This window comes from Oncorhynchus mykiss, chromosome 17 (genome assembly GCF_013265735.2).
Source record: "Oncorhynchus mykiss isolate Arlee chromosome 17, USDA_OmykA_1.1, whole genome shotgun sequence".
NCBI classification, from domain to species: Eukaryota; Metazoa; Chordata; class Actinopteri; order Salmoniformes; family Salmonidae; genus Oncorhynchus; species Oncorhynchus mykiss.
This window is the reverse complement of record NC_048581.1, coordinates 61,251,141-61,266,788: the sequence shown is the minus strand read 5'-3', so window position 1 is coordinate 61,266,788 and position 15,648 is coordinate 61,251,141. Positions and strand designations below refer to the sequence as shown.

At 42.7% G+C, this 15,648-nt stretch overlaps 2 protein-coding genes across 3 annotated transcripts in view; one reads left to right on the top strand and one right to left on the bottom strand.

Moving 5' to 3' along the window:
* Positions 1-9,888, top strand: LOC110494280 (cadherin-related family member 4). Of its 2 annotated transcripts, none has more exons than XM_036950367.1 (21): positions 1-234; positions 694-717; positions 1,233-1,423; positions 2,094-2,250; positions 2,410-2,501; positions 2,636-2,743; positions 2,843-2,946; positions 3,094-3,230; positions 4,001-4,181; positions 4,856-5,006; positions 5,109-5,211; positions 5,336-5,542; positions 5,631-5,770; positions 5,948-6,089; positions 6,230-6,441; positions 6,562-6,695; positions 6,926-6,976; positions 7,079-7,106; positions 7,229-7,285; positions 7,381-7,408; positions 7,558-9,888. In XM_036950367.1, exons 1-21 carry the CDS (start codon positions 168-170, stop codon positions 7,611-7,613), a joined length of 2,370 nt encoding a protein of 789 aa, XP_036806262.1. In that variant the 5' UTR covers positions 1-167; the 3' UTR covers positions 7,614-9,888. The 2 variants fall into 2 exon arrangements, with proteins under 2 accessions (XP_036806262.1, XP_036806261.1); XM_036950366.1 differs by having other exon boundaries at positions 2-234; positions 7,079-7,139.
* Positions 9,421-15,648, bottom strand: part of LOC110494281 (guanine nucleotide-binding protein G(i) subunit alpha-2) — a 111,858-nt gene continuing 105,630 nt past the window's right edge. The window contains exons 6-10 of the mRNA XM_021569224.2: positions 12,760-12,888; positions 11,071-11,200; positions 10,763-10,916; positions 10,280-10,489; positions 9,421-10,122 (exon numbers count right to left, since the gene is read on the bottom strand). Of these exons, the coding sequence (XP_021424899.1) occupies positions 10,299-10,489; positions 10,763-10,916; positions 11,071-11,200; positions 12,760-12,888 (604 nt within the window). The 3' untranslated portion in view covers positions 9,421-10,122; positions 10,280-10,298. The remainder of the gene's footprint in view (positions 10,123-10,279; positions 10,490-10,762; positions 10,917-11,070; positions 11,201-12,759; positions 12,889-15,648) is intronic.

The following is a 15,648-nucleotide window of genomic DNA, read 5'->3' as shown; positions in this document are numbered from 1 at the left end:
TTGATATGGTCATGTACTTTACATCCGAGGAGGGGTATGTTTGTTTGGTAACCAGGGCTGAAGAACACAGAACACACAGCCTTACTAGCTCTACTAGGTCTTCCCAGTTCTACACAGTCCAGATAATCAGCTTTCCCAGTCAACGACACCAGCCTTAACCTCCAGCTATGGGTGTCTACAATCTCATCCGTCTACTGCTCCCAACACCTTTTTTACAGCTTCACATTTTGACCGGTGAGTTCGTTAAGAACTATCTATCTTTGAAATCAAATTTCATTGGTCACATACACATGGTTAGCATATGTTATTGCAAGTGTAGCGAAATGCTTGTAAAAGTTTCCTAAGGACTAGAAGCGAGGTAGTCCTCTCTGTCGACGCCATCTCACATCTTGCGTCAGTTGGAAATATCGAGTATCGAAGTATCAAAGTATCGAGGATTCCGATGGACAAGCTGTAGATGGACATCATAACTAAAAGCCCACCTTTCTCTATCAATTGAAAATAGGACTTCCAAAACAAGTTGAGACTATTACATTTTGTATATGTAGTGGAGATGTACCATGGAACCTGATTTTATACTGCCACAGTTGTACAATGTTGTGAAGTCAAAAGTCTGATGAGAGATACACTACAACAAAATCGATCAAGTGCTCTCATTAATTAATCTTATTCTGTGCTGTTCATGGTCCAAAGGAGCGTGTGTTTCCATAGCGACTGGTGAGTTACCTGTGTTTGTTGTCAGTAAAGGAGTTTGTGTCTAACTGTGTGTCTGCAGTGCTCCCCTGTGCACTGCTGTGTGCTAAAGCCATTCATCTTGTATTTCTAATACCATTGAATAAATATAGTTTATTAATCCCCCTGTCTCGCTCTTTCTCCCTGTACAGTAGTCTATTACACCATGTATAATATGCCAGTATATCAGTAGCTATGCCCTACTACACTACATATTTATATTCAGTGCAGTGGTGTATTCTGGTACTGGTATTCCCTGTATTTAGCTCAATTCTTGTGTATTTTATTTTACTCCTTGTGTAAGTTACTATTTAATTTTGTATTATCTTTTAAACTCTGCATAATTGGGAAAGGTTTGTAATACAAGTATTTCACTGTAAAGTCTACACCAGTTGTATTCGGCAGATGTGATAAATACAATGTGATTCGATTTGGGCAGGAGCTCTGATTGTTCTGTTCAGATTTTAGAGCCGCGCGGACTGTGCTGTGGCTCCCTCTAGGGTTCATAGGTCTCCCTGCCTCTGTGTCTGTATCGGAGAGCACCCGTCCCAGGAGTGTGGTGGTGGAGTTTCAGGTGCAGAGCTCCAGTCTTCTCCCCACAGTCAACATCCTCTCTGTCAACCCAGAGTTAGCAGTGTTTGAGACGCCCATCGTCAACCCTACTAACGTCTCTGGTATCTTCAATGTCCAGGTCGGAACAGCCAATTTTGTCAAATATCAGTTCTCAGGCATCTTTATTCTCATCTGCTTTTTATACTGATGAAGACGTAATTAAAAAAAAAACATTCTAACCTAACCCTAGCTTCATGTCCACAGCCCGGCTCAACCCTAGTCTCAACCCTAACCCTAGCTTCATGTCCACAGCCCGGCTCAACCCTAGTCTCAACCCTAACCCTAGCTTCATGTCCACATCCCGGCTCAACCCTAGTCTCAACCCTAACCCCAGCTTCATGTCCACAGCCCGGCTCAACTATAGTCTCAACCCTAACCCCAGCTTCATGTCCACAACCCGGCTCAACCCTAGTCTCAACCCTAACTTCATGTCCACATCCCAGCTCAACCATAACCCTAGCCTCAACTACAACCCTAAGTCTCGACCACAACAATAACCCTAGCCTCAACTACAACCCTAAGCCTCGACCACAACAATAACCCTAGCCTCAACTACAACTACAACCCTAAGCCTCGACCACAACAATAACCCTTGCCTTACTACAACTACAACCCCAATCCTCAACAACAACCATAACTCTAGGGTTATGTCCAGATCACAGTTCAACCCTAACCTCTGTTTTGCACGTGAACAAATGAGACATTAGTAAAGATACATGTTTTGCATCTAATATTGTGTACATGTGTAGATAGTGTTGAGCGGTTCTCTGGACTATGAGAAGGCCAGCATGGTGAGTGTTCGTCTGGGCCTGGTCACCTCATCAGGCCGTGCAGAGCAGACCTTCCATATCAGAGTGGTGGATGAGAACAATACACCCCAGTGTGAACCTCTGCTCCAGCTGCCTGGTAACACAACCTCACCTCAACCACTACACATACATTAAACACGGTTTACAAGGCTATTTATTACATGTTTACTACGATGTTATTACTATGTTATAAGGTCAGTTTATTGATCGAGGGACGTTGTAATGAGTAGATGGTCTGATGAGTGTTTTTGTACAGGAGTTGAGGTTCATGTCCCAGAGAACCTTCCTGTTCCTGTGACTCTCTACACTGTCCTGGCCTCCGACGCAGACCGCAATGACACACTCTCTGTAATAAACACACTACCTCCTCATGACTTTCTGATCTCAACTGTATTACTGTACCAATACATTGCCTAATCCTATTCAGTATAGGTTTAGACCGAGTGTTGATACCCGTTCAGGTTTGTGGGTTTGTGTTGCAGTTCTCTATCAGTCAGGTCTTGCCCAACTCCTCCAAAGGACAGTTCCACATCAGTGGAGGCGGCAGCATCCTCTCAAGCCAACCATTTGATTACCACACAGGACCAAGGGTGAGGGTGTGATATTATGTATACCTTTATGTATAAATACATGTTTTAGAAGTTTGTTTTATCAGAATGATTTCCTCCTCGTGTGATGCTGTTGAACAGGAGTTGATACTGTCTGTGGTTGTGAGAGACAAACAAGGGGCTAACTGTACTGGGACAGTCAGGATCAAGGTGCTGAAAGTCTACAACCCTCCTCTGGATCTGCTGTGAGTTCAACAGAATGATGCCTTGCCTTCGTAATGTTTATCTATCACTCCCAGTCCAAAGAGGTCTCATTTATAGGGTTTATGATAAACACAATATTGTATCAGATTTAAATGTTAAAAGTGTGGTTAACCAAGTTCTCTTGTCAGTCTTGTTTCCCAGAATGTGTCCATCTTTGAGAACCAAGGACCCGAGGATATTGTAGCTACTGTTAGAGCTAACCTCACCATCCCTGATGTACTCTACACTTTTGTGAAAGATTATCCCCATTTCAAGATTGGTAGAGGTTTGGATTTTCTAAATCTTATCTCACCAATATTATGTGATGAAAATCAATGTTTTTATAATATCCTCTATGCATTGAAATGCATAAATGGCTGAATCATAATTTGAGATTAACTTTTTCTGAAATCCTCGACAGTGAAAAATGATCTGTTCCCTATGTACATTTAATTCTGAGGAAACTACTACTAAATATCACTTAAATTGGTACAGGACTCTCACTGGTGCAACAAATATAGCCTCAAAATATGTTAATGAGTGAGAAACAACAAGACCATGCACCCACTGGTGTTCAAAAGGTTTTTGGCGCTCCAAAAATTAGGTATGATATTGTATTCTGAATTACAGTAAATTACTGGCAGCAATTGGTTACTGTAGAATTTCAGGACATTGTTTATAGAATTCCAAAAATACAGTTTTTACTTTATCCTGTGGTGGTACAGCATTCTCACTCATGGGTGCAACAAATATAGCCCTTTACAAGGCACACCTTAATATATTAATGAGTCAGAGACTCGTTGCCCGCTCGCATTTTCCCACAATACTGTAAACACATTTATGGTGTTTTACTGTGCATTTTACAGTATTTTACTGTTGAAATTACATAAAGGTCTTACAATGTGCTGTAAAACAAATGTATGGTATTTTACTGTGCATTCTACGGTCATCTACTGTTTATACAGTGTCATTTGGTCGATTAATACATCTGCTAACAGTGAAGGATTTGCCCCCGAAGTGTTGAACTGTCGCTCTTCCTGTCTCTTATCCTATCAGAGGACGGTGTCATCAGAACAGCCTATAACCTGGACCTGGAGGCGGAGCGGGCCCTGGCCCACAGTGTTCTATTGGTCAGAGCCTACAGCGTGGCAGTGGAATGCTCCGCTACCGCCACTGTCACGGTCAACGTTTTGGATGTCAATGAGTTCCCACCCTTCTGCTCCCCCTCAGTGTTTGTGTAAGTAACAGGACTCTACTGGATCACTGGGCACCTGACTAAAATCAGCCCTATATGTATATCTTTGATTGATTACATGATGTCCTTGATGTAATCTATAGGTCATGTCTATGGCCAGGAGTTTTCCATGACCACGTTACGTGACCATGACTATAACTCCCAGAACTGGGGTCCAGACCACAGTGTCCTAAAGCCTGATTCACGGGGGGGGGGGGGGGGGATTGGCGTCGAGAGGATATAGGGATGTACAGGGTTAGAGTAATGGTGGTCATTAGGACAAGACAAGCATCATTAAGATGCAGTCTCCTTCATTACAAATGAATGACCACCCAGTCTGTATGACCTACTTCACACCCACTATCATTATCACTACAGCCTATTTATGAATGATGATATGCATTATTGGACAGAGGTTGGAGATAATTGGGTCTGAATTACTGCTTTTAATCAGTGCAGAGAAAACCCATTTGGGTCTGGGATAAGGCTCTTATGCAGTGTGTGACGTTAATTATTCTTATACATATTAGCTCAAATAAAACAGATGTTTATAGAAATGTAGTCTAATAATCCAATTGAATTTAAACAGTTCAATAATTTCACCTTTTCCGTAAATGGTTTTGAAAATGCCAGGTTTGCCAGGTTGAACACAGACCGTGTGTCCTGTTGTGTTGTAGGCTGGAGGTGTCAGAGACCATTGAGGTGGGCAGCAGCCTGGGCTCATTGACCTGTGTTGACATTGACGTCAGTAACCAGAGTGTGTCTCTCACACTCGTCGATAACAGATCATCACTGTTCAAATTCCGCCTCAAAGACGGACAGCTCCAGGTAACCATGATAATGACTTAACAATGCATAATATTTGATGTACTATTACTATTCGAGTGGATGTCTTGATGAAGTCAGGGCTCAATTCAATCTGTCTGCCAGGTTAACAACACTCTGAACTATGACTCTGCTGAGATGGCCACCAATAACTTCCAGTATGAGGCCACCATCTTGGCTACGGACACAGGCACCCCTCCTCTCACATGTCAGTTCACGTTGTGTTGTTCCCTGTGTGTGTCATGTATACAGTACACCATCATCTAATAGATGTAGCAGTTTACTTCAAAGTTATAGGGTGGCAGTGTAACACAGTTTCTCTCCGTATCCAGCCCAGGTGCGTGTGCTGGTCAGTGTGACCCCAGTCAATGAACATGATCCAGTGTTTCAGACGTTGTTCTTCAGTGTCCCAGAGGGCACCAGGCCTGGTACGGCAGTGGGGACGGTGGTGGCCAGAGACACAGACTGGCCCTTTGACAACATCCGCTACTCAATCACTACAGGAGACGACACCATGTTCACTATTGATCCAGAGGGAGGTGAGGCTACAGCTGAGCACACAGGGATCAGCTTAAGATTCTTAGTTAACATTTAACATCCATAAATATGTTGCATCTCTCTCTCCAGGGGATCTGTATCTGGGCGGAGAGCTGGACTTTGAGGAGCAGCAGGTGTATGTAGTGGGGGTTCAGGCTGAGGATTATGAGCAGGATATGGACCGTACCAACCGCAAGAGAAGAACAGTGGACATCACTGTACAAGTGGAGGTGAGGAATGGACAGAGAGCTAAAGCACCATTGTACATGTATCTAGTACAGGATAACAGAGTACATACTTTCAGATATTTATCCATATAATACCATAGATTAAAAATGGTTTTGGATGTAAATTGTGAAAACTAATGATTACTGTGTATCCATTCCATCCTCTCTCTTCTCTGTCAGAATGTGAATGATAATGCTCCAGTGTGTGACCCAATCTCCTATGAGTCCACCATCTTCTCCACCTTGTCTAATAAACTCCCCATCCTCTCACTCAGCTGCGCTGATGCAGACAGCGACAGACTAACAGCTACCATCACTAACGGTACACAGTGTGTGTGCGTAACTGAGTATATGTTTCAGTTTTCACCAAAATTCCCCAGCACTCTCAGGCTAAGTCAGCTAAAGATTTGTTGTTAAAAGTATGTTTGCATATCTGAGCACGTGTGATTTCATTCACGACAGGTGCTGCAGTGGACCGGTTTCTGATGACCGGGTTGAGTCTCGTCTCCAAAAACATGTTCTCCTACGTGGTGGATGGGGTTTATGACCGCACCATGTTTGAAGTCACCATCTCTGTGTCGGATGGCAGGCATCACACTGAGGCTGTGGCCTACATCTACGTAGTTCCCTGGACCACTACTGTTCCTACTACTACTACTACTACTACTACTACAGTAAGATCAGCCTTGTAGAGACATGGTACAAACCACTATAACACAGCTACTGCATATGAAGGAAAACCTTTTACAACAGGAGGCCCATAAGAGACTATCATATCTTTGCTGTCCCTCTAGGCTAAACCTCCACAGGTGGTCACAGTGATGTCAGACTACTGGGATCCAGAGCCTTGGTTTGTTGCTGTGGTGACGGTTACCGGCGTCCTGCTCCTGCTGGTCACAAGTCTGCTCATCTGGGCCATTCTGAGCCGGTGATTCCCCCCCCCCTCCTCCCCTCGCACACACTGACCACCTAAAAATAAGTCTGATCAGATGATGTCGAGCAAGGTTGCATAACTCTGGTCCTTGACAACCTCTGTTCAGTTAATCCGCTCACTGTAGAGTTTACAAGATCTGCTCTCCCATGGATGCAGCAGGGTTTTCAGCAGGAGTTAGGTTTTTGTAACAGTCCATAATAGGAATTTTATGTTTATCCCTGCAGCGTCTATGGTTGGGGACCAAAAGATGAGCCTGAACCTCCATCAAATAAGACGTGAGTGCCATTACAGAACCAAGTTTTGAATTATAAGCCATTATTAATTGTTAAACATTTTACCACTAACTCACAACGTACTGTGTAATGTTATCTGAGCAGGGAAGAGATCGGCAAAATGAACACAGAAGTGAGTCAAAATGGGGCCAGTGAAAATGATCAGGCAAGTTGGATCAATGGTTTCCAATTGCATCCTGCTGAGAATAAATATGTGAAACAGCATGAGTTTACCTTTGAATGTGTTTCTCCAAGGCCTCACTAGATGGCAGCCTCAGTCTAACTAAAGCCAGCATACAAGACGACCTGATGGTAGGTGTCCATTGCCTATGGAAAACTCTATGGGTTACAGTCAGCATTGGGTCCAGGCTTAATAGAGATCTAACCGGTCATTTCTGTTCTCTCAGAGGTTTGATGGGAAGGCACAAGATCCAGGTAAGGGCTTACAAACCACCAAAATGTTCCAATATTCATATTAAGCTAAACATCTTCTGCAATTTATCAAAGCATATTAATTAATCCAACGTTTTCAGGTTCAGGCCTAAAATGTGAGAAGTAATTGGAAAACATGTTTTTTTTGTTAGTTTCAGGGCGCAGTTACCTGTTCAACTCTTCCACTGGTGAACGGCGTTGGTTGTAGGGGACGTCCAGTCTTAAATCAGTGCAGGTTGTTGATGGTATGTGCTGTTTATACCATCTGGAGCTGAAGAGGATTCATATGATGTGGATTCATATGATGTGGATTCATAGTATGTGCACAATCAGGCATTTTAGCATAATTGTGATTTCAATTACAGGTCGATTTGAAGTTTGTAAGAGTGATATTTTAAAAGGTACTATTTAATACATAATCATGCTGACCTGCTGTGGAGGCTACTCCTTAATTACTATTCCTGTGTGTGTACTCATGTAGTTCAGCATCAACAATAGTATACCTTATATATACACAGAAGTATGTGGACACCCCTTCAAATGAGTAGATGTGGCTATTTCAGCCACACCCATTGCTGATTGGTGTATAAAATCTAAGCCATGCAATGTCTATGGACAAAGATTGGCAGTAGCATGGCCTTACTGAAGAGCTAAGTGACTTTTAATGTGGCACTGTCATAGGATGCCACCTTTCCAACAAGTCAGTTCATCAAATGTTTCCCCTGCTAGAGCTACTGTAAGTGCTGTTATTGTAAAGTGGAAATGTCTAGGAGCAACAACGGCTCAGCCTCAAAGTGGTAGACCACACAAGCTCAAAGAACAGGACCGCTGAATGCTGAAGCACGTATAAATAGTCAATCCTCGGTTGCAACATTCATTACTGAGTTCCAAACGGCCTCTGGAAGCAACATCAGCACAATAACTGTTTGTCGGGAGCTTCATGAAATGAGTTTCCATGGCCGAGCAGTCACACAAAAGTCTAAAATGACCATGCATAATGCCAAGCATCGGCTGGAGTGGTGTAAAGCTCACCACATTTAGACTCTTGAGCAGTGGAAACACGTTCTCTGGAGTGACGATTCACTCTTCACCATCTGGCAGTCCGACGGACACATCTGGGTTTGGCGGATGCCAGGAGAACTCTACCTGCTCCAATGCATAGTGCCAACTGTAAAGATTGGTGGAAGAGGAATAATGATCTGGGGCTGTTTTTCATGGTTCGGGCTAGGCCCATTAATTAAAGTGAAGAGAAATCTTTGCTACAGCATACAATCATATTCTAGAAGATTCTGTGCTTCCAAATTTGTGGCAACAGTTTGTTTCAGCATGACAATGTCCCCATGCACAAAGCAAGGTCCATACAGAAATAATTTGTTGAGATCAGTGTGGAAGAACTTCACTGGCCAGCACAGAGCCCTAACCTCAACCCCATCAAACACCTGAATAGGAACGCCGACTGTGAGTCAGGCCTAATCGCCCAACATCAGTGCCGAACCTCACTAATGGCTCGTGGCTGAATGAAAGCAAGTCCCCACAGCAATGTTCCAACATGTAGTGGAAAGCCTTCCCAGAAGAGTGGAGGCTGTTATAGCACCAAAGGGGGACCAACTCCATGTTAATGCCCATGATTTATAAATGAGATTATCTTTTGGTCATGCAGTGTACGTTGTTTTGTCTAACGTGTGGAATAACAGTTTGTTTTGGTTTTATTACACCAACAGCTCTAACCTGATTTGAATGAAATGATCTGTTGTGTTCTATGAAAAACCTGTCCATTAGTATGTGAAAATGACCTAAATGTGTAGGAAAACACAAAAGCAAGTAAATCAGGTGATCTTTATTTTTATTTAAATTAAATCATTATATAAGACTTTCAAAGCATTTTAATATTGACCAAAAAACTAACCTTTTCCCAATTAGATTTTGTCTTTCCTCAATCACTATTTATCGTTAAGATGGTGTGAGAAAAATGGAAGAAAAATGTAGGCATACAGTCGGTCAAACAGTACTGATAAAAGCATATCTATGAATCGGCTGTAAACTTAAGTGAAGGCACAAACATACTGCAAAAGACATGGAATTGGTATTATAAAAAAATAATGTTAGGTACATACATACTTTAAAATCAGTTAGAATTTTTGCCATTCCTTCCCCTGGTTGTGAAGGTTTTTTTGTTTTACTTTTTAATATTTTTATTTAGATTTTGTAAAAGGAATGTTAAGATATTCTGTGCAGATTACAGAGCGAATATATTTGCCATCTCGAGTCATGCAGGAAAAATATGCGGTTTGGCTATGAATGAGGAACATATGTAAACATGATAAAAAAGAACTTCCTTTTTCCATTCATAATCTCTATCCATGCACGTTCTTCTTTTACAAAATAAGCTTTATGCGATTAAAAGTTTAATAGAATTTGCACTGCACATCAGATTTTCTAAAGTAAAATGAACGCATTTATATAAAAACCTTTTCCAATGCCTCTAATAATTGAAAATAAACTAAGAAAAAAAACGAATAACAAATGTTTGATTTGTGGTCTTAGCCCAAAGAGTTAACAATACGAGCAACTGGATCAGCAATCGTTGAAATTCTGCAATGCTCTCCGAGTTCTCAGTCTCTTAGGTGCCTTTAACAAAAGCAGAGCAAAGCAGAAATCGTGGTGGGCCAGTGCATTCCTTCACAACGTTTTTCTTCCAAACTTCCTTATAGTCAGAGCTGTTCAAGTAATCGGAGGGAACACAGAGAGAGGGAGAGGTTAATGCATCCAAAGTTAACCTTGAAGTTTTCATTCAAAACACATTAACTAGCTGGTTTCTGTGCATTTATGAACAGATCCCAGTGTGTGCTTTATTGTACATATGTAGAAGCTGACCTTGACGATTTCTCAGGCTCTAGAAGAGACCACAGTCCTTCAGGTTGTTCTTGATGATGACGTCGGTGACAGCGTCGAAGACAAACTGAACGTTCTTGGTGTCGGTGGCTTGGGTGAAGTGGCTGTAGATCTCCTTGGTGTCCTTCTTCTTGTTCAGATCCTCAAACTTGGTCTGGATGTAGGCCTGCGCCTCCTCAAATTTGTTGGGACCTGGGCATAGGAGAGGAGGTTAGGAGGATTGTTGTGCCCATAGAATTTGAATGGTTGTGCTACTGAGTCTGTATGCGTCAGGAGAAAACTAGTATCAGGTGGAGAAGGTTGATCTGTTCTACTGATGGGATTCATGGGGTTGTTACCACTAGACTCCTTTTACTGGTAAAAACGACACCTCCTAGCCTGACATGAGAATTTCAGCGTAAAGCACTGCCAACTACAAGAGAACATGGAACATTCAGGGGATTCCAAGTTGTGTTGTGGTCTTACCAGAGTACTCTGGGAAGCAAATGGTCAGGGGGCTGTGTGTGATCTTCTCCTCAAACAGATCCTTCTTGTTGAGGAACAGGATGATGGAGGTCTCTGTGAACCACTTGTTGTTGCAGATGGAGTCAAACAGCTTCATGCTCTCATGCATACGGTTCTAAAGGGAGAGAATGAAAACAAAACATGATTTAATTCCAGTTGATCAAGACAACTCAAAATTAATGTGAGGTAATTTCCTTTAGAAATAAAACTGCATTAAAAGGGATAAGAGAGATCCAGTCAGTGGTACTTAAAACAATCTCCTGCCTCACCATCTCCTCATCCTCAGCCAGCACCAGATCGTAGGCACTCATGGCCACACAGAAGATGATGGCTGTAACTCCCTCAAAGCAGTGGATCCACTTCTTCCTCTCGGAACGCTGACCGCCCACGTCAAACATTCTGTAGGGACACAAGCAGCCAGTGAGGGTCACCCTTTTACTGCCGTTTACTAGTGGTACTGTACTGTATGCCCAGCACCAACTCCCAGAACAACCTCTAGTCTAACCCTATATCTCATTTGATGAGTGCAGATTGTGAAGAAGTGGAAAGGTGTAAACAATATGATGCTGGCTCCACAGATTCATGGGCTTATGGGATTTCCCCAATGTTTTTTTTTAACACCTATCCACTCTTTTGGGTCTGGAAACCGAGGGGAGGTTTTCTGCAGGGCCATTCATGTCCTCTGTATTGGGATCCATAATTACACTAATGAGAGGGAAGCACCATGATGATGTGACATTCCTGGAGGAGCCCCCACATTCCATTATACCAGGATTGGCACAGAGAAGGGAGGCCTGAGGGTCTCTCTGTACTCGTAGCACATTCGCTGCACAGAGCATGCCATTTTCCCTGGCATTATGTCGCCATTTTTGTACAGTGCAGTTGCCGTGGTTACAGGACAGATGGGGCTGAGGCGCTGAGGGAGCAGATCTGGGTTTGTTTGTTTGTTGCCACGATGTATCGCCGCATGACTTCTTCATGAGGACATAGCAAACCGACCGGGCACATGGGCGAAATGAGAAGATGCCCGCTGTGGAAGTGCCAGTCTCGGCTGTGGTGCCCGTTTAATCATCACCACAAGGGAGGTTGCGTTTGAAAATAGACAATAGGAGGAAATGCAGAGACAGTGGCATGGAAGTCTTGTTTGGCAGATACCAGACAGACTGTCAGATTATTTTTTGTACTGTCAGCCCTGCTAGAAATTCTGCTGATATTTGCGTGAATTTCATATGTAATGGAGTGCTGCTATGCTATGTGTTAGTAGGTTGTGTAAGCCTGCAAACACATAGGGCTGTAATATTCAGGGCTGTAATGAGTAGTGCTCACCTCAACTGGGCTCTCATCAGCTCTAATATCACTCACTGTAGCCTGATTCCACCAGCCCAGCTAAACACTAGCTAACACTGCTGCAGGGCATGTTATTTGTGTGGGGTTGTTGGTGGTGTACAAATAGATGTCTATGTATGTAGATTATTCCCACATTCAAATGAACACGGATTTCGGAAGCCACTGCCATTGAACACATAAACCAGCCTGCAAACAGCCATGCAACCGGCCAGTCCATCAGTTTTTCACAACTTCCCCACCATACACACAAACTGACACACAGAGAACCAGACCAGATCAGTCAGCTGGAAATTGCTTTTTCAAAGTAACAACCAGACAAGATGGTGCCTTGGTGTGAAGAACAAAGACAGAGGAAAGAAACAGAGGTTCCTTTGCGTTTGGGCAGTGGTGCGGGCAGTGGGTTCAAAATGAACCAGATCCTGAAGCTAACTTATGAGGCAGGATCAGGTTACCCATCTCACATTCACTATCAACAGACAGAAACTAAATCACTGCTTTCTGCTAGAACAATACTTATCAGAATATGAAGGAGGAACCTTTGATTCACAATAGGGAACTGGTGCACCGACACACAAGCGCACACACACCAGGGAAGTCAGTGGTCCACTCACTTAAAGTGTAGGTCTTTGAAGGTGAAGTGTGTCTCCACAATGCCAGTGGTCTTCACTCTGGTCCGCAGCACATCCTGCTGTGTGGGGATGTAGTCTGCTTTGGCTATCCTCTCCAGGTCATTCAGGTAGCTGACAGGGACAACACACTCGGGTCAGAATACAGACACAGCTGTCAGATTAAACACTAGGAGGACTTTCACCAAGTCTAGGGTCAGAGGATTTCAGGCATCAAACTCTCCACCACTGGTTATGACCACATTATTAAATGGTATTGGTGCAATCTGTTTATTTACCCCCATCAATATAAACTCATCACTTAACAAGTACACACAAAGTAGATAAAAGACCTATCATCACAAGTCTGAAGTGCCCTCTCAATGTTAGATACAATCCGCATCAGCACTCAAATCTGCCAGGAGACTCCGACAGACTGACTCTTAACCTATTTACACACACATACAGATGACAGTGGTATTAGATCATTGGGAAACCATCTGATCTGCCTGTTGAGAGGGAAAACTATTGTGTCAGAGCACTGTCCAGCCTGGTCTCAGACGATTTTGATATTTTATTAGGATCCCCATTAGCTGTTGCAAAAGCAGCAGCTACTTTCCTGGGGTCCACACAATACATGAAACATAATACAGAACATCAAGACAAGAACAGCTACGTAAAGAGGACAGAACAACGTACATAAAAAAAGGCACATGTAGCCTACACATCAATGCATACACACAAACTCTCGGTCAAATAAGGGAGAGGCGTTGCGCCACGAGTGTTGCTTATCTGTTTTTTGAAACCAGATTTGTTGTTTATTTGAGCAATATAAGCTGGAAGGAAGTTCCATGCAATAAGGGCTCTATATAATACTATACTCTTTCTTGAATTTGTTCTGGATTTGGGGACTGAATAGACCCCTGGTGGCATGTCTGGTGGGATAAGTGTATGTCAGAGCTGTGTGTAAGTTGACTACTGTATGCAAACTATTTGGGATTTAAAACATTTTCAGAAACAAGAAGTCATGCAGTCAGTCTCTCCTCAACTCTTAGCCAAGAGATCCTGGCATACGTAGTATTTATATCAGCCCCCTGATTACAATTAAGAGCAAAACTTGCCGCTTTGTTCTGGTCCAGCTGCAGCTTAACTAGGTATTTCCTTGCAGCACTGGACCACACGACCTGACAATAAATCAGAATTAGACAAAACTAGAGCCAGCAGAACTTTTTGGAGTGTGGTGTCAAAAAAGCAGAGAATCTTTATATTACGTCCAGACCTCTCCCCATCTTTATAACCATTGAATCCATATATGTTTTGACCATGACAGTTTGCAATCTAAGGTAACACCAAGTAATTTAGTCTCCTCAACTTGTTCAACAGCCACACCATTCATTACCAGATTCAGCTGATGTCTAGCGCTTAAGGAATGATTTGTACCAAATACAATGCGACTCATTTTAGAGATGTTCAGGACCAATTTATTACTGGTCACCCACTCCAAAACAAACTGCAACTCTTTGTTAAGGGTTATAGTGACTTTATTAGCGGTTGTTGCTGATGCGTATATGGTTGAATCATCAGCATACATTGACACACATGCTTTGTTCAATGCCAGTGGCAGGTTAACAATTGAAAATAGTAGAGGGCCTAGAGAGCTGCCCTGCGGTACACCACACTTTACATGTTTGACATTAGAGAAGCTTCCATTAAAGAAAACCCTTTGAGTTCAACAGGACAATGACTCAACACCTCCAAGCTGTGTAAGGGCTATTTGACCAAGAAGGAGAGTGATGAAGTGCTGCATCAAATGACCTGACCTCCACAAACACCCAACCTCAACCCAATTGAGATGGTTTGGGATGAGTTGGACCGCAGAGTGAAGGAAAAGCAGCCAACAAGTGCTCAGCATGTGGGAACTACTTCAAGACTGTTGAAAAAGCATTCCAGGTGAATCTGGTTGAGAATACCAAGAGTGTGCAAAGCTGTCAAAGTAGCCATGTTTTGATTTGTACAACACTTTTTTTGGTTACTACATGATTCCATACGTGCCATTTCATAGTTTTGATGTCTTCACTATTATTCTACAATGTAGAAACTAGTACAAATAAAGAAAAACCCTTGAATGAGTAGGTGTGTCCAAACTTTTGACTGGTACTGTACGTATTGCAAATTCATAATATATTGTACAAATTACAATTCGTAACATATCATACAAAATTAGATGATGGACATCCACAAATTAACACATACCATATACCAAATGATCATATAATACTACTTTGAGTGTCCTGGATTTACATTTACTATGTTAAGTCTACCCAAGTCCAGGTTGTAGCGTCAGATTCCTCATGTTGCATCAGCCGGACAGCCAGGAGTTAATTGAATGATTTCATTAATTGGGATCTTCATGGCAACGGAGCTTTGTTTATCTGTTCATTTACTTAGCAGTAGTGGCCCTGTGATGTAATTTTAATAGCACAGTTCTTGGCCCTCTGAGGATGATTGACTCCTATATCTGAATGTTGGAGATAGACGCTGGGCCTAGCGGGCTTCATATTTAAGATCAAATAAATGGCTCACCCACCCAGTGGCCAGTTTAGGTACACAATCACGTTCAAGAAAATGGTAATGTGGCCGTGGCTTGCTATATAAAGCAGGCAGACAGGCAGAGCCATTTGGTTATGGTTCGATTGAACATTAGAATGGGAAAAAAACAAGCGACTTAAGTGGTATGATTGTCGGGTTCCAGGATCTCAGAAACGGGCATCCTGGGCTTTTCACGCGATGACAGTATAGGTTGTACTGAGAATGGTGAAACAAAAAAAACATCCAGTCAGAGGCAGTCCTGTGGGTGAAAACAGCTCATTGGCAAGAATTGCGCAAACTAACAGG

What these genes read in the sequence shown, in the direction of transcription:
- LOC110494280 (XM_036950366.1), top strand. Translation starts at nt 168, where the DNA reads ATGGGTGTCTACAATCTCATCCGTCTACTGCTCCCAACACCTTTTTTA. An exon ending in TCAAAGACGGACAGCTCCAG is followed by an intron (nt 5,007 to 5,108) that starts GTAACCATGATA and finishes TCTGTCTGCCAG; the next exon opens with GTTAACAACACTCTGAACTA. An exon ending in CACTATTGATCCAGAGGGAG is followed by an intron (nt 5,543 to 5,630) that starts GTGAGGCTACAG and finishes CTCTCTCTCCAG; the next exon opens with GGGATCTGTATCTGGGCGGA.